The following is a 19,187-nucleotide window of genomic DNA, read 5'->3' as shown; positions in this document are numbered from 1 at the left end:
AGTCCCTGGCATTGCGGCCGGAGAGAACGTCGAGTCAACATCTCCAGGAGAAGAAGAAGAACGGAAGGCGGCGGCGACAGAAGACCAGGCCACCGCCTGTAAAAGAGCTATAAGAAGGCGCGGTGGCCCGGCAGAAGAACCGGAGAGGGGGACAAGACCCCCGAAGTCGGAAGAAGAGGCCGCGACGAAGAAGAATGCCGGGCTCCTCCGCTAGTAAAAGAGCTACAAGAAGATAGCGGAGGAGTCCGGCGAGAAGACCCCCGAAGACGGAAGACCCCCGGAGCTGTGCAATAAATTATTTTATCTTGTGTGTTGTGTTTTTTTTGTACTTTATTTTACAGGTGAATGGGTAGGGGTACATTGTACCCCATACTCATTCACATAGGGTGGGGGGCCGGTATCCGGGGGCCCCCTTATTAAAGGGGTTCCCAGATTCCGATAAGCCCCCCACCCGCAGACCCCGACAACCAACGGCCAGGGTTGTCGGGAAGAGGCCCTTGTCCTCATCAACATGGGGACAAGGTGCTTTGGGGTGGGGGGGCCGCGCGCCCCCCTTCCCCAAGGCACCCCCCATGTTGAGGGCCTGGTACGGCTCAGGAGGGGGGGGGGCGCTCGCTCGCCCCTCCTTTCCTGGCCGGCCGGGTAGCGTGCTCGGACAAGGGTCTGTTGTGGACTTTGGGGGGACCCCCACGCCGATTTTTTTCGGCGTTGGGGTTCCCCTTTAAGTCCATACCAGGCGGCGGGGCCAGCGACGTCTCCTTTGCGGGCCCCGCCTACCTGGAGACCCACTCGAAATGAGCGGACTTTTTTCCGGGCGGGAAAAGTCTGTTCATTTCAAAAGTACGGCGGACTGGCATACACACGGCCGGATTGTCCGCCGAAATGCGAGTCCGGCGGGAAGATTGGAGTGTAAAACTACATTCTAAGTCCGCCGTACTTTCGGGTCAAAAAAGTATGCCGGAGGCTACACACGGGGGGATTGTATGGCGGACTTGAGTTTGTCTGACTTTTCCACCCGCTTGTTTGATCGTGTGTACGCGGCATAAGCCACTACCCATATGACTGCTTTGACCTTTCCCAGTATGATTCAGTCTCATACAATCTCATACAATTGATGCTGGTGTGTTTTTGAATAAACCTGTTAATTGCCTATTACCGCTTATCCTATATTCTCTGGATAATTGGGATTATGTTGCTCATGCTCTATCCATCCAGAGGGTTACTCAGACTTATTTCAGTTCAGTTTATTGCCTATGTTGTACATCTTTCGACTATTGCATGCTGTAATACCTATGCACTCTCTTCAAGTTGTTTGTGTTGCTTACTTAATTCAAACCATTGACTATATTTGAAACCCAGGACTGCTGATGTGTCAAAACATTTCTTATTCTTTTTTTTTTTTTCCTCCAATCATCTTCCAGGGCAGCATCCGAGAGATAGTCTCCTCCTTCCTGCAACAGGAAACACAAAAGTCCCCCATTATAAATTTGTTAGTCTTATCTGTGTGCCTCAGTTGTTTTGTGTTTCCTCCAGACCCACAGGAGCTGCAAACGTTTGTTATTTTTTCTTAGTCTCTGTGCTTTCTGCAGGGGACTCCCTGACCAGCATCCCATCAGCTCAGCAGGCCTTGGGAGGGCGAGCAGGGGCAGCAACCTGAGCCTATGACTCTGCCTGAAGTTTCGCCACCTACAGAGGGGTATGCAACTATCCCACCAAGCTGCATCACATGCCGCCGACACTTCCCCCAGATGCCACTGCTACACCGGTGGAGGGCCGGCCATATTCTGCAGAGAGCTTCCCCTAGCACACGGTATTCTGCCCGCTTCATCCTGCAGTCTCTCCCCAACCCGGCACCCCCCCCCCCCCCCGGCCTCGTGTGTATGTGGCTGGCCCCGGGAGGTGTACCAAGATGATGGCGGAAACATCATTTCCAGTCACACAATTCTGGTCGGTGCCCATCTTGGTGAAGGCTGGAAGCTTTCTTGGCAAGCGCTTCCTGGGTGGCGGTGCAAATTTGGAAAGAAAACTGCAAAAATTCTCAACGGCCTCCCTCCCTAATGGAATGCCAGGAAGGACGACGCAGGCGGGAAGTGGCATGGGCAGGTTTGTCCACCAACCTCCATGGGGTCAACTGGGGGTGGGGCCGAAGCTGATGCAAGAAGCAGTTAAAAAGGGTCCTCTAAGCAGAGGCTCCCAGTGGCTGACCATGTCGGATGCTTCTCCACCCTGCCCTGCAGATCCTGTCTGCCATGACAGCTCCAAGGTAAGACAGAGCACTCTGGAGTTGCCTCTGTCTTTACCTCCCTACAAACCTTACATTTGGGTGCAACTGTAACCCGCCTACCTCACCAAGGTCCTTTGAGCTTAACCCGGAGTAATTTCCGGGTTTGCAGGTTCCGGTGCTGTGATTGTCTGAGCCGCGATGACCTCACTCCCATGCATGCATGCGGGAGCCACCGGTCATGACTGCTGAAGAAACAGCCCTTTCTTCAGTATGCATTCAGTACAAAATGGCTGTCCCGCTTCCATGAGAGCTGTGGACAGAGGGGGCTACAATGGACAGTGTCGGTAGAGCAATGGACGATGTCAGTAGGGCAGAGATTGGTGTCAGTATTTTTTTTTTATTACTTTGTATTTTTTTATTTCTTTTTTTACAATAATTATTGTTTTTTCCTTTTTAGGAGCCCCATTGGGGGGACTTTGGTGAAATATCAGGGGTCTAAACAGACCCCTGATGTCTCACTTTTGAGACCGAAAAGGACTGAGGACAGAGATTCCCCAGTCCCTTTCTCTGCAGCCAAGCAGCAGTGGAAATATGTGCAGCACTGCTCATTTGGTCATTTGGTCATTTTGAATGCGGTAGCAGCGGTCCAGTGTGACTTTTATAATTACTTTGGCTCCTTGGCTACTTTCTGCGCTTGGCTCCCTGTTGGAATTTTAACTCCATGATGGTGGCATACCTGAACAGACAAGGAGGGACAAAATCCCAACGGTTGATGAGCCGGACAGAAACCACTCTGTTATGGGCCGAGGTAAATATCAGATGGATCTCAAGCATCCACCTGAAAGGAGCAGACAATACACTGGCAGATTTTTTAAGTAAAAAAAACATAAAACGGAGTGATTGTTAAACATAGCAACCTTCTTGTGGATCACACAAAAATGGAGGCAGATCTGTTGGCCCCAAAGGCAAACACAAAACTGCCAAAGTTCTTCTCGCTTGATCCCACAGATGGCAACATCGGAGTGGACACCTTTAGTCAACTGGACTTGCTAGGTTGTTATGCATTTCCTCCGACCGCTCTGATACCGAAAGTGATCCAAAAAATTGTGGAAGAAAGGGCAGCGGTGATGCTCATAGCACCACACTTGCCCCAGAGAGCGTGGTTCAGTCATTTGAAGAATCTCAGTCTCCAGCTGCACCTGATACTGCCAGACTTACCGAACCTCCTATAAGGGCCAGTCAACCACCCGAATCACAAACTCATGAAGCTTTCGGCTTGGTTACTGAGAGGGTGAGGCTGCAAAAGGAAGGACTTGTGGACAGAGTGATCGACACCATTCTAGCCAGCAAAAAACCTGTAACTAGAGCCATTTATGAGAAAGTAAAGCCCCATACACAATTAGATTTTCTGCAGATTTTTGTCTTCAGATTTACCAAAACCATGTAGTGCAAGGGCCTGCCTGATTGCAAACAAATAGTGTATGCGGTCTAAGAAGGAAGTTTGTCTCCTGGTACGGGAACTAACAGGATCCAAAAATTTCCCCCATGGGAGCTTCGTATGGGTCACTGCTGGAGGCATGGCGTCTCTCTTGTCCCTACATTTTACAGATTTAGCACATTCGGAGACTAAGCAGGGGGCGTATACAATATTTGCAGAAGGGAACAAGAATGGGAAGCTTTTGGCTATGTTGCTTGCAGACTATCACCTGATCATCACCGGGTCACGGATACACGGTCCATAATGAGAGTTTGACTCCTTTTTAGCCCTTTATTCCCCCATACCACTGTATGACATGTCTACTTTGGATTCCTTGCTGGAAGGCCTATCGCTACACATGTTGTCATAGGCAGATAGTAATCTCTTTGATGCTAAAATTAACATCAAGGAGATTGAAACGGCAATCCTCATAAAGCCCCCTGATCCAGATGGCTTTCCGACCGATTTCTATAAAGCCCAAGTAGAGCAGCTGGCCCCCCAGACTGGGTTTACTCCTGGAACATTGCCTTGAAAAAGACACTGCCGGATTTACTGCTAGAAACCTATATGATCCTTTTGTTAAAACCTGGGAAGGACCCATTAGTGTGTGCCTCATACCATCCTATAGTTCTTTTAAACATGGATCTAAAGAGTCTGACCAAAGTATTGGCGACCAGGTTGGCTACAGTTATTTCCTATATAGTTAATATAGACCAGATAGGGTTCATGTCAGGTAAATCTACAGACACAAATCTGAGGAGACTTTTTACGCATTTACATCTTCCTTCTATGGATGCCAGAACTAGAATAGTGGTGTCAATTAACATAGAGAAAGCTTTTGATTCAGTCGATTGGTGTTATTTGTTCAAGGTCTTAGAACTCATGGGTTTTGGGCCAGATTATAGAAAGTGGATATCAATGTTTTATAGACTCCATAGGGTGGCAGTAAGACTGGAGTTATCCCATTCCTTGCAAAATCAAAGGATAGTAAGAAAAGAGACACATACAACAAGCTAGATGTAAGGAAAAAGCTCATGACTTATCTCCAGAGAACAAAGGACTGGTGAAGAACCACCTCATTATTCGTCCTCTATGCCATCGTCAATAAGGGAAAGCAGGCAGTGAAAAAAAGATAAGCAGATAGATAAAACTTGCCATACAGACGGCCTATGAGGTGCAAAACCTTGCCCCCCCCCCCCCCCCAGCGGGTTCAAAGCCCACTCGATCAGTTTGGGCAACCTCAGTCACCGAGAAAGAAGGGGCAACACCAGAACAGGGCAGCAACATGGTCAAGCTTCAGTACCTTCGCAAGGCAGTACCGTATTGACCAGCTGTTCAGTCAAGACCAGACATTTGGTCGCAAGGTGCTCCAGGCCTTATCCCCATCCTAGTAAGTATTGCTGGATACATTCTCTCGGATGCTGCCCTGGAAGACGATTGGAGAAAACAGAGCTGGGTACCTGGTATCTCTCTCTTTTTCTAAGAAGTCTTCCAGAGTAGCACTAGTTCCCACCCTAAGCAATAATACCAGGTCATGTGGGGACATATTGGCTTACTGAGAGTTCCTGAGGCACACAGGTAAGACTAATACATTTATAATGGTGGACCGTTTGTTGTTCCTGTTGCAGGAAGGAGGAGCCTATCTCTTGGATTCTGCCCTGGAAGACTTGTTAGAAAAAGAGTTACCAGGTATCTTACTGTTCACTCTAATGCACTAATCTGTTCAAAGATACAACAAGAGGCTACATTTTATGTGAAGGAGAGCATTTTTCCGTTTTGTGGTCAACCTTTTCTCGACTCATTGGAACATCTCTGAACTGTGACCTGATCCAAGAGTGGTAACAGAGCTGGGGAATAAGACATCTATGTGGTCTGGCTTGACCTTTTAAGGCGTGATCTACCAGGATGTCTGGTAAGGAGCCATCTTATCCCTTTGGTGGTGGTGCACTACAGCATGGTCTATAAGTTGGAGCGACAATCAGAAAGTTGAGGTTATTTGCAACACGTGGTGTTCTCTTCATGGTCTTACCTAAGGACTATAATTAAGGACTGTTCTTTCAGTGGATCAATTTTGCATATTATATTTTGTAGTTCACTATAGAGTGGCACTTATATTTAGGTCGTCTATTTGCACACATATTTTTGGCATTGTTGCTTTTGTATGTAAACGAGTGTTCTGCACATGTAATACATTTTTTTGGTGCTTATTAAGTTCACATCTTATACATAGTAGCTCTTTAATCATATAAATTGTCCCTGCATTAAGGGACACTGCACTTGTTTATTAGTATTTTTTTGAAATTTTAGTCTCTCGGTTGGAGGGACTAAATACCCTACATTAACCTTTAGGGATTGCGCGGTTCTCTTTGTTTTCTTTTCATTCACCTATATATTTTTTGGTATATATTAGAACTGCAGCAGCATTGATTTTCACACATTATTCTGTAGCGCGATTTTTCTTTTTCTTTCTTCTCTAATGCACTGTTAGCTGTAGATATAGTAGTAATTATTAGTAGGGGGCCTGAAAATAATTTCAAGGGCTTTTCCAAGTTAAAAGTTTGAGAAAGGCTCACCATATGCGCTACAATTTGTACAATTTCCTTTAGATCTACCGACAACTGTTGCACAAGGCCCTGCCTGACTATATAGAAATTGACTGGCTTGAAATTGTTTAGGTAGGTATTCATGTTGCATAGTTTTTGTAAATCTAAAGTTGATTGTAGGGCAGATTATAATGTGTAGTGTGACTTTTACACAGTGGAGTGCTTCATATGACTGTAATTATTTTTTATTTTTTACAACAGCCAGCAATATGAGTTGTACAATCGAGAAGGTTCTGGCCGATGCAAAATCCCTGGTGGAAAGGTTACGGGAACATGACAGTGCAGCAGAGTCTCTTATCGAACAAACAACGGTGCTCAACAAACGCGTGGAGGCAATGAAACAGGTCAGTGGAGTGCCGTAACATGAATATTGATGATGGCACAGAGTATGTGTGCTGAAACTTCTTTATACTTCTCTTCTTACTGCAGCAATTTACTAGAAAGTAATTTTTGCTGGGACTTTCACATTATTGCTCGCTTCCTGTTCTGTCTTTATTAGTGTGTCACATATCTCTGGTCTCGACTATTGCAACTCCATCTTCATTGTCCCACCTCTACATAGACTATCTCCCTCTAACATGAATGCTGCTGCCAGACTCTTACACCTTACGAGTGATTCAGTTTCCACTACCCCTCTCTGTCAATCCCTCCACTGGCTTCCATTTTCCCAGCAAATAAAATTTAAACCGACTTCTCTCTAGCAGGAGAGGTAACACATGGATTGAAATTCAGATTGTACCTGCTGATCCATTGGGCTTGTTGGAAAATGTTTCCCAATTCAGCGACTGATGCCAATTGACTGCAGTCACTAATCAGTGTATTCTGATAGTGGAGAGTCCCTGCTGTCAGAATAAAATAACTTTGCAGGGATGATCCCTCTATCCAACACAGTTTGTATTTATGAATGAAAAGAAAAACTTGATCCATCTATATCCACAATTTCCCCCCAGCTACATCACCAACCACATCCCAAAATTTCACCTCAACCGTTCTCTTCTCTCTTTCCATGACCTCCTGCTCTCTAGCTGGGGCGTGGCCATCTGGCGGAACTAAACCCATTGATTTAACTGTTTCCCAAAATGGTTACATTAAGGCATACCATGAATGATACCTGTCATAGATGTCTGTGCTCTCAACTGACTTGTCAAGCCATTAAATGACTGGTGTCCTGACTGGTGACATATACAGCCAGGACCGTTTTTAAGGCAGGGCAAAAGGCAGCTGCCTTATGCCGCGTACACACGGGCGGACTGTATGGCGTACTTAGTCCGTCGAAACACATTTCAGCGGACAGTCCGCTCGTGTGTGGGCTTCAGCGGACTTTTTCAGCGTGCAGTCTGGCGTACTAAGTATTTCGGATCTTTCGAAATTCTGTCCGTTGTACTTTGGTTTCAGCGGACAATCCGCTCGTCAGTAGGCTAGTTCGACGGACTAAGAATGGCGCATGCCCAGAAAGGATTTACACGGCGGAAGGGTGCTTTGCTGTGTATTGGACTTCCTATTTCTAGTCCCGTCGTACGTGCTGTACACGTCATCGCGCAAGCTTTCGGCAGACTGTTTGTGCATCCGTGTGTGGTCAAGTCCGTTCAGTCGAAAGTATGACGGACTGTCCGTCGGATTGTATGACGGACTAAGTACGCCATACAGTCCGCTCGTGTGTACGCGGCATTATACTTGCCAATTATCCCTGTTTAAATCTCCTTCCTTGAAGTTTTAGTCCTGTGCTGTGTCCCAACATCTCAATGTGAAGTTCTGTTACTAATGCTGCTCAACTCTGTCCTATTTCTGTGTACAGATGACTCCCCTGCAGACCCCGTGTTTACATGTAAATAACCGTAAATATGTAAATAGAGGTGACATTGATATGTAAATGAAGGCACATTCATATGTATAGCATGCCCCCCTGAGGTCATATTCACCATCACTTCTGCTGAATGCTGCCCACTGGGGAAGTAAACATGCATGCTAGAAAGTCTTGCCTGCAACTGTGGTCATTAAGCCTAACATCAGCCTGTTCTGCAAAGGTATGCAAATTGGAGGTGGAACACTTTTTCAAAATAACATGGTGCCACAGCACCCTGAATTTTGATACATGGGAATACGCACATCTCAGCAAATTTGTGAGGGTGTCCTTAACATTTGATGGCACTGCTGTGTATCTGCTAAAGGGTAGCACGTTTCTGTGGTGTCAGGAAAGCGAGTTTTGCATGCATTCCCGACGCACACAAATGTAAACGTAGGCTAAATGTTTCAGTTACATTGGTGGTCAGTGTAAATATTCTCATTACATTGGGGCTTGGTGTACAATCCTTTCATTCACACTACTGGCCAGTGTGAAGGTCCCCCTTACATTGGTGGTCAGTGTAAATCCCTCTTTACATTGGTGGTTACTGTGAATGCCCCACGACAGTATACAGTCGTGCTCAAAAGTTTGCATGCCCTGGCCGAAATTGTGGCATTAATATTGAAAATATGACTGATCATGCCAAAAAAACTGTCTTTTTTTTGCACTAAGCAGGCTAGACACTGAGCCATGAGGAGGTAGAAAAGAACAGTCAAAAGACCTGCGTAACAAGGTAATGAAACGTTACAAAGATGGAAAAGGATCACCGTCAGGCTCCCGGGATAGCTCAGGGCACACGGAGAACCTGTGACTAGCATATTCAAGGCATTGGATATCTTTTTATATCCTTTTCCGTCTCTGTAAAGTTTCATGACCATGTTATGCAGGTCTTTTGACTGGTTATTTTCTACCTCCTCATGGCTCAGTGTCTAGCCTGCTTAGTGCATCCATGTGAGAGCTAACAAACTCATTGACTATTTATACACAGACACTAATTATGATTTAACCATTTCAGCCCCAGACCATTTGGCTGGCCAAAGACCAGAGCAATTTTTGTGATTCAGCAGTGCGTCGTTTTAACTGACAGTTGCGCGGTCGTGCGACGTGGCTCCGAAACAAAATCAACGTCCTTTTTTCCCCCAAAAATACAGCTTTCTTTTGGTGGTATTTGATCACCTCTGCGGTTTTTATTTTTTGCGCTATAAACAAAAAGAAAGTGTCAATTTTGAAAAAAACTATTTTTTTTGCTGTAATAATTATCCACAAAAAATATATAACATTTATTTTATTTTATTTTTTTTCCCTCAGTTTAGACCGATACATATTCTTCTACATATTTTTGTTAAAAAAAATCGCAATAAGCATATATTGTTTTGCGTAAAAGTTATAGCGTCTACAAAATGGGGGATAGTTTTATGGCGTTTTTATTAATAACTTTTTTTTTATTTTTTTACTAGTAATGGTGGCGATCTGCATTTTTTAGCGTGACTGCGACATTATGGCATACACGTCAGACAATTTTAACCCATTTTTGGGACCATTGCCATTAATACAGCTATCAGTGCAATTAAAAATGCACTGATTACTGTAAAAATGTCACTACAGTGAAGGGGTTAACACTAGAGGGCAGTGAAGGGGTTAAGTGTGTCCTAGTTTGTGTTTTAACTGAAGGGGGGTGGGGACTGTACAGGGAAGATAACAGATCGTCTGTTCATCTGTCAGTTCTACCCTCAGAGAACTGCAAACTGTGTGTTTACACACACACAGTTCTGGGTTCTCCGTGTGACCCGAGCTATCGCGGGAGCCTGGCAGTGATCGAGACTGCCGGGCACTCACATCGGCTCAGGGGGTGAGCGGGCAGCGTGCACACATGGCCGTCTATGGTACCGATGTACCATGACGGGCGATATGCGCAGCCGAGCCATGTTGTCGCAGTATAACTGCGACGGCTGGTCGGCATGCAGTTAAATAGCCACAAATGTGGGAGCTTAACCTTTTTAATTGCCATTTTAACCCATGTGTACCATCTTCTGTGTCTGTACCAAGGCCAAACATCCCAGGGTATGTAAACTTTTTATCTGGGCCATTTGGGTGACTTGTTATTAAAGGATGTAAAAAGGATCCAAAAAAACTGTGATAATAAATGGCTTCATGTGTTTGCTATCCTTAAATAAAAGACAGTTTTTTGGCAATATTAATGGCAAATATTACAATTTCTGCCCCGGGTATGCAAACTTTTGTGCACAGTTGTATACCGTACTTGCCAAAGATTTCCAGCTTTGTTCTACATGATTCAGAATTTGCCACAGCGTACTGCCTACTAACCAATCCCACTGATCACATCCCCCTCCCCAAGTATTGCCACTGATCCCTAAGAGTTTTCTGTCTATTGATGGGTCCCCTCACCTCCCCAGTCCATGGTGTGCAGGCAGTGAGGAAATCAAGTTCTATAACCTTTGGTAAACAATCAGTGTGCAGTAATGATGTGCACTAACCTCATGCAACCAATGATTGAGCGATAAGGATATGCAGTAAACGCTAGCAACCAATCAGTGAGCAGTAATAATGTCCAGTAACCTATAGCAACCAATCAGTGAGCAGTATTGATGTACAGTAATCTCTAGCAACCAAATAACAAGCAGAAGTCATGTACTGTAACCTCTAGCAAATAATCAGTGAGCCATAATGTGTGCTGTAACCTCTAGCAGCCAGTCAGTGGGCAGTAATGATACACTGAAACCTTTGGTAACCAATCACAATCTCTGCCTGATCTGATTCAGTAAACTGATTTTAAGTCTAGCTGCTATTTATTGTATGTCTCAGAGCAGGTGGAGAGGGAAATTTGCATGGAGGGGGGTCCAAGAAAATGTTTGCCCAGGGTCCAATCGATATTAAAAACTGCCGTGTATGCAGCATTATGGCAACTGCAGATCAAACCATGGCTAAGATTGCAGCTTCCTTGGCTCTAAAAAATTGGAGGATTTAGTTCTGCTTTAAGTGACAGGTCCTCTTTAAATATACAGCCATAACATGGTAAACATTACAAATCTTTTAAAGCCACTTAATTTATCAGTTGAAGTTACCATGGCTATTGGCAGTTATTTAGAGTTGCTCCATCTGGTCCTTCACTCCAAGCGATCTGTGTATTGTGCTGTGTGTTTTGTGGTGTAAGCACTGATTTCTCCTCTGATAGTACCAAGAGGAAATTCAGGAACTGAATGAGGTTGCGAGACATCGACCACGGTCTACGCTGGTGCTAGGAATCCAGCAGGAGAATCGGCAGATCAGGGAACTTCAGCAAGAAAACAAAGGTTGGTTCTTTCACATTTCTTGACTTTTACCAATGTGCTTCAAATGCACTCAAATATATGTTAAAGGGAATTTGTTACTGAGTCTTACCCGCAGGGCCGCCATCAGGGGGGTACAGCCAATACACATGTACCGGGCCCGGCATCCAGGAAGTGTGCAGGAGAGAGGAACCGCAGGAGAGGAGCCGTAGGCTAAGCACAGTAAGCTGGCAGGGCTGGGACTCGAGATGTTATGAGGGAGGGACTTAACAGCCTACTCATTGGCTGAGGAGGCAGCAGGAGGCAGGTGCACTGTCCATCACTGCAGAGCCTCGTGCTTCCTGTGTTGGTGGGTGGGACAGAATTCCTCTGCAAAGAAGCTGCTGCAGAGATTGGGTTGAGTGGGGAAAAAAAAACGGTTTCCCTGAAGCTGCTAGAAGACATGTACGAGGTCCTCCTGTCCATTTTTGAGGCAAACTCAATCAGACCATCCATTCTTCTCTATGGAATGGCAGATTTAAATCGAAATTTGTCCGTTTTACACCTGCCTACCTCAAATCTGATCTGGCAAAAAGAAAAGATGGAAGGGTATCCATTCCCCTCTGTCTGGCCGGATCAGAGAGGGCAGTTGGGTGTAAACAGACAGCATGAGCGGGCAAATACTTGTCAGTTGACCGCTCAGCTCAGCAAGGGATCTACGGACAGATCCCTTCTGAGAAAAACTAGATTGACCCATGTGAAGATTGCAGCTAGACTGCAGATGAGGCCGGCCATAGACGGTTTGAATCTCGGTCTGTTTAGCAGAGACTGGCCAAGATTCAAACTTTCTGATTGGCTACTGATCGATCAACTTGAGTACACCCAGTTTGTCAGATTTTAAATACGATAATTGCTAGCAGCTCTTGTAGCCGCTAGCAATAATCACTGTGTTCTCCTGGCGGGGGCAGTTTTGCTGCCCCCCACCAGGAGAATACAATGGCTCTGCAGCAGGGATTACCCCATCAACACTGTCAGTGGTGTTGATGAGGGAATTAAGCACATTTTTTTTTTTCTGCATCCCGTGGGACACAGATGGGGAAAAAAAAAAAAACGAATGGGTTTTTAACTCTTTCATAACTTGGCCAAAAAGGGGGGTGGGAAAGTGCTTGCTTTATATATGTATCTATAGATATATATATATATATATATATATATAGATATATATATATTAGTTTTATACATAACTAGAATACCTAACAGGATTATGTCATTGTAGGAGATTTCCCCTCGCTTTCTGTCTTTGTGTCCCCAGGACGGGAAGTGAGAGAATCTGCCCCTGGGGATATAGCCAGTATAATAAAAAAAAAAAAAAAAAAATATATATATATATATATATATATATATATATATATAACATTATAAGAATTGCAAGCTATTCCCCCACTTCCTGTTCTGGTGAATCTAAGACAGGAAATAACAGGGAAATGTCATGCAATCATATAACCATATTAGATGTTCTAGTTATGCATAAAAAGTATATATAAAGCAAGCACTTTTTTCCATTTTGGCTGAATTATTGAAGAGTTAAAACCACATTTTTTTTTTTTTACCATCTGTGTCCCATTGTGAGGTCCCATAGACACAACAGGTGGTGAGAGAGAAATGCCCATTGGAGACACTTGCCACCAGAACCGGAGTCCCAGGATGGAGGGGATGGAACTGGAGGAGGAGAAGGAGATGGAGATGGGTCTGGAAGAGGAGGAAGATGTGGGAAGTAGGAGATGGGACTGGAGAAGGAGGACATGGGGTGGAGGAGATGGGACTGGAGGAGGATGTGAGATGGAGGAGATGGGACTGAAGGAGGAGGAGGATGTGGGATGGAGGAGATGAGACTGGAGGAGTAGGACCTAGGATGGAGGAAATGGAGCTGGAGGAGAAGAACATGGGATCGGGGAGATGAGACTGATAGAGGACATGGGATGGGACTCTGTGGGACTGCCAGTGGGCGGGCCCTGGGAATGTTGATGGTCAGGTCCAGGGATGGGGGGGCCCAGGCCTAAAACTGTGTAATGATGGCAGCCCTGCCTACCTGATGTGTTCATTACAAGTGTCCTGATCCTCCTTTTACAAAACAACATTTTCACTATTTACTGCACTGGAGTTGCAGCTCTGTATGAAGCTGAATTCCAGCTATCTCTTGATTCATGCACAATTGTACAGACTCTTCGTTTGTACTTGATAGATGGATGTCAGGAGTCTGGAGGAGTGGGCACTCCTAGGCAGGTTACATTAGTATGCAAAGCATCCTAGGTAATGCCCACATGTGAGGCTGAGCCTCCATCACTAACTGAATTCTATAAATGTAAGGGATGGGCCAGGGACAGTCAGGCTAAGGAAGAAAGCACTAGATGATTCTGGATGCCCTCCAACCAGGAAATTAGGCAAGTTCTATGTGACTTTCTAAAGCTTCAGAGTAAGCAACTCCTTGTCAGAGAGGCCTGCACAACTTTGTAAGACTGAAGGGGAGGCTGAAGTTCATTGTGGGAAATTAATGGTTATTCAGCTGTAACAGGTTCATGTACTCCCTGGTTAATAGTTTTCAGATATGATATTTACTTTAAGCAAATGATCTAATTTGGTTTTTATTTTGTTCTGATGAATGCAAAGCGTTTTCTAAAAGGAGGAGTTAGAGAGGAGGGGTGGGCACGTCACCCTGTGCTATTCCAGTCAGCAAATGCTTTGCATTGATTTAGAGAATACAGAGCATTCTCTGAATGGAATCTGTGCCAAGCGGCTGACCTCCAGTGTTCAGAGTTGTTCAGAATGTAGCAGGGCAGCTACTTGGCATGGGACCCAAATGCAAGTGGAGATCAGGTATTGTATCTTCATAGTTACATTGGTCCAAACTGGACCAATGTATGTATAAAATATCCATCCAGGTATCAATGTACTTTAGTATGTTTGGGCCAAGCTGGCCCAAACAAACTATTTCCATTACCAAATAATGCAAATGCAAGCTTTCCTTTAAGTGGCAAAGGTGGAAATTGCACCGTCATATGCCCTTCTCTCCACCTCCTCTCGACCATAACCAGTCATGGGAAGCCATGTATCCATTGATAAAAATACAAGATTTCTGAATTGCGAAATTTTGACAGACTGGAAGTCACCCATACTACTGCCAAAGCACAGTACCGCTTACTGTATGTAGTTAATGCTACTACAGTTCATTACAGGACACATGGCAGCAGCATTGTGTAGAAGTGGAAATATATTTTTTGGGCCAGCTCAATTAAAACCTGGAATTCTACTTTAACACTTTTTTTTCCCCCTGTATTTGTTAGACAACTCCGTGGGAATTCTATTTCTTGGTTTTTATTTTTCACTCCAAGCCCTTCTCAAATTGGTGTGTTTTTCTTCATCCAGAGCTTCGAACTTCCTTGGAAGAACACCAGTCAGCACTGGAGCTGATTATGAGTAAATACAGAGAGCAAATGTTCCGATTATTGATGGCAAGCAAGAAGGATGACCCCAGTGTTATTGTCAAACTGAAAGAGCAGCATTCCAAGGTAAGCCGGGACCCAGCGTGTTATAAAACACAAGGGATGAATATTACAAAACCACTTCCAATACAAATTTAGTTTTGTGTGGCAGTGACTAAAGCTGATCTCCGGGCAAAACCTTTTATCTCATATTTATTTGAAAAGGACATTTTTTACCTTTTTTTTTAAAAAAGCAACTAAAGGCAAAATGTATTTAATTTTTTTTGGATAGAAAGGGTTTAGAACACCTATCAGTTTTATTGCTCTCTGTGTCCCCGTTAAGGAGATTCACCTTCTCTATTTGTTTACCGTTATCATGGACAGTGAAAGTAAATGAAAATCCCAAATTTTGGATTGACGCCAGAACAGTAATAGAGGGAAAATCTTCCAATCGGGACAAGAAGCGAAGAGAAATATTCCCTATGGAACACGGATGGCAAAAAAAAAAAAAAAACCTGACAGGGATTATAACCCTCAATTACTCTATCCAGAATGAAAAAAAGTTTTGCCTTTTTAGTTCCACTGTAAGCAATATTTTGTTTTTCAATGCAATCATCACCCTCTGATAAAAAAACAAAACAAAAAAAATGATTTGACTCATGCAGAATAAGGGTTCAATCTCCTTAATTTTTGTTTTGTAAGCCTAGTGGTGGTTATGTCCGCTCTTCCCCTGGCCACCAGTACTGTAACATCTCCTGTGTAGTTCCTTGTACAGGAAGCTGCAATGTAATGGGAGGACCCAGGCAGCTCAGATTCCCAGTCTGAACCCCCCCACTATCATAACGTTGTTTGACAGACCAGGAGACCTCTGCTCTATCCTTCCACTATTACTAGGGATTGGGCAGAAACCCCCCACAATCCTACCTTTGTTCTTGCCCATTGTTGACTACAATTCTGGTTGATGAGAATTGTAGTTTTTCTTTGCAGACAGGAAGTGATGTCATTTCTACGCTGATACAGCCTCCAGGTTCCAGGCATAGCTACTATTTCCAATTCAAAGATGACATCACAGATTTTATCAAGGTAAATTTACACAGAAACTAGGTCATTAAAAAAATAAAATACATATATAACAAAAAATTGGAGATGCGATGTCCGTTTCAAAAACGTTTTACTTCAATCATGCATATACAAGTAATGACTGCACAGTTTCGGACAGCAACGCCGTCTTTCATCAAGTTATGTATCTTACAAAAGTGAGTACTCCCCTCACTTTTTTGGAAATATTTTATATCTTTTCATGTGACGAAACAGAAGAAATGACACTTTGCTACAATGTAAAGTAGTGAGTGTACAGCTTGTATAACAGTGTAAATTTGCTGTCCCCTCAAAATAACTCAACACACAGCCATTAATCTCTAAACCGCTGGTTACAAACGTAAGTACACTCCTAAGTGAAAATGTCCAAATTGGGCCCAATTAGCCATTTTACCTCCCCTGTGTCATGTGACTCATTAGTGTTACAAGGTCTCAGGTGTGAATGGGGAACAGGTGTGTTAAATTTGGTGTTATCGCTCTCACGCTCTCTCCATACTGGTAACTGGAAGTTCAACATGGCACCTCATGGAAAAGAACTCTCTGAGGATCTGAAAAAAAGAATTGTTGCTTTACATAAAGATGGCCTAGGCTATAAGAAGTTTGCCAAGACCTTGAAACTGAGCTGCAGCACAGTGGCCAAGACCATAAAGCGATTTAACGGGACAGGTTCCACTTGGGAACAGGCCTTGCCATGGTCGACCAAAGAAGTTGAGTGCATGTGTTCAGTGTCATATCCAGGGGTTGTCTTTGGGAAATAGTGCTGCCAGCATTGCTGCAGAGCTTGAAGGGGTGAGGGGGTCAGCCTGTTAGTGCTCAGACCATACACTGCACACTGCATCAGATTGCATGGCTGTTGTCCTAGAAGGAAGCCTCTTCTAAAGATGATGCTGAAGACAAGCAGACTGAGGACATGGATTACTGGAACCATGTCCTGTGGTCTGATGAGACCAAGATAAAACTATTTGATTCCGATGGTGTCAAGCGTGTGTGGCGGCAACCAGGAGAGGAGTACAAAGACAAGCATGTCTTCCCAACAATCAAGCATTGTGGTGGGAGTGTTATGGTCTGGGGCTGCATGAGTGCTGCCGGCACCAGAGAGCTACAGTTCATTGAGGGAACCATGAATGCCAACATGTAACGTGACATACTGAAGCAGAGCATGATCCCCTCCCTTCAGGGACTGGGCCGCAGGGCAGTATTCCAACATAACGACCCCAAACACACCTCCAAGAGGACCACTGCCTTGCTAAAGAAACTGAGGGTAAAGGTGATGGCCTGGTCAAGCATATCTCCAGACCTAAACCCCATTGAGCTTCTGTGGGGCATCCTCAAATGGAAGGTGCAGGAGAGCAAGGTCTCTAACATCCACCAGCTCCGTGTTGTCATGGAGGAGTGGAAGAGGACTCCAGTGGCAACCTGTGAAGCTCTGGTGAACTCTATGCCCAAGAGGGTTAAGGCAGTGATGGAAAATAATGGTGACCACACAAAATATTGACACTTTGGGCCCAATTTGGACATTTTCACTTTGGGGTGTACTACCTTTTTGTTTTTTTACCGGCGGTTTAGACATTAATAGCTGTGTGAGTTATTTTGAGGGGACAGCAAATTGACACTGTTATACAAGCTGTACACTCACTACTTTACATTGTAGCAAAGTCTAATTTCTTCAGTGTTGTCACATGAAAAGCTATAATAAAATATTTACAAAAATGTGAGGGGTGTACTCACTCTTGTGAATACTGTGTGTGTGTCTGTGTCTTTATGTGTAAATGGATGGTAAATATGGGTAAAAATTAGTAACCAGCCCAGAGTTCAGCTTTAATGTTTTGTAAGAAACAGTATTTTGTGTGCTTGTCCTTTTAGAATCATTAACCAATATGTAAGTTAAGGCTACTTTGACACTCGGACTGCCCGAGCGCTAGCGGTAAAGCGCTGCAAGTTTTAGCGGGCTGGGGCGGGAGCGGGGCACTTTTAAGCCCAAAGAAGGGGTTAAAAGCACCCCAAAAGCTCCGCTGCCGAAGCACTGCCCATTGATTACACTGCTCCTGCACCGCCCCAGAGATGCTGCTTGCAGGCCTTTTTTTTTTTTTTTCTGAAAGCAGAGGACTTGTAGAACAAAATAATGTCCTTAACAATTTTTTAACACCGCACTATAATTGCACAGCTGGTAATAAAACCTATGTCTTCAGTAAAAAAAAATTAATAAAATTAATTGTAATGGATTCCATCACAATATAATTTGCACACTGGGCAAGCTGAATAAGTGACTGGGTGGCTTTACATATGCCTGAATCACTTCTATATAAAGTAGGAGAGCCTGCTGTTAGATTTTAAAACCATTGCCGTGAGCTTGTTTTAACCCTTTTAATTGCCCCTTTTTTTTTTATGGCATTTTCTAGGTTTGCCTAGTCAGTGGTTTTCAGTTGGGCTTGTAAAGTATTTACAATTTTAATAGACACTTGCTGATGGTGTGTACTGTATATTAACACAAAATACCAAGCTAGGAAATATTCCCATTTACAGTCTCATGACCTATTAAAGCCAAAGGGCCCTTTCACACAGGCGTTCAGGACCGCCTGTCAGTTTTTTAGGTGGACCTGAACGGACGCTCTATACAGGTCTATGGAGCGACAGATGTCAGTGATGACATGTCCGCTGACATCCGACCTGCTCCATTCAGCTAAAAGCTAAACCCTACTTTTCCATCCGTCTGGCGGATCGGATGAAAATGGACTCTACGGTCCATCTTCATCCGATTCCCCCATAGAGGAGAGCGGCGCTCTGACAGGTTGGTCCCTGCACAGTGTGCAGGGAGGGGAACCTGTCATCTGCCTGCTCAGCGGGGATCGACGGATCGATCTCCTGCTGAGCAAAGCGGATCCCGTACACGGACACGTCCCTTAGCTTAGGCAAAAAGAAAGGAAATAAAAAAAATATATAATTTCGGCACAAGGGAAAAGACACTATCAATCTTGTGCTGCTGGCTCCTTGTTTATTTGAAATGCTCCTCATCCCTGATGAAATGAATGATAAAGGAACTTTGACTGGAGGACCAGTTGATGAATGAAAGGTCTACCTGCTCCATTTAGAGATTGTTTGTTTGTTTTTCTTTTATAGAAGCTATAGTACAACTTCTATGAATGGAGGAGGTGGGCATAGTTGTTGTTCTTGATGAATGCAAATGTCAGTTCCTTTCA

The 19,187-nt window shown here is 44.3% G+C and overlaps 1 protein-coding gene across 2 annotated transcripts in view; it reads left to right on the top strand.

The window, feature by feature from the left end:
• The window catches only part of FGFR1OP2 (FGFR1 oncogene partner 2), a 30,706-nt gene that overhangs the window by 6,003 nt on the left and 5,516 nt on the right, over positions 1-19,187 (top strand). The window contains exons 2-5 of one of the 2 annotated variants that reach the window (XM_077469083.1): positions 6,506-6,648; positions 11,341-11,458; positions 14,837-14,979; positions 15,880-15,975. In XM_077469083.1, the coding sequence (XP_077325209.1) occupies positions 6,514-6,648; positions 11,341-11,458; positions 14,837-14,979; positions 15,880-15,975 (492 nt within the window). In that variant the 5' untranslated portion in view covers positions 6,506-6,513. The remainder of the gene's footprint in view (positions 1-6,505; positions 6,649-11,340; positions 11,459-14,836; positions 14,980-15,879; positions 15,976-19,187) is intronic. The other variant, XM_077469084.1, reaches the window with a different exon arrangement.

This window comes from Lithobates pipiens, unplaced genomic scaffold, assembly GCF_037356315.1.
Source record: "Lithobates pipiens isolate NorthernLeopardFrog02 unplaced genomic scaffold, aLitPip1_a1.2 Scaffold_8, whole genome shotgun sequence".
Classification (NCBI taxonomy): Eukaryota; Metazoa; Chordata; class Amphibia; order Anura; family Ranidae; genus Lithobates; species Lithobates pipiens.
This window is presented reverse-complemented; position numbering and strand designations above follow the sequence as displayed.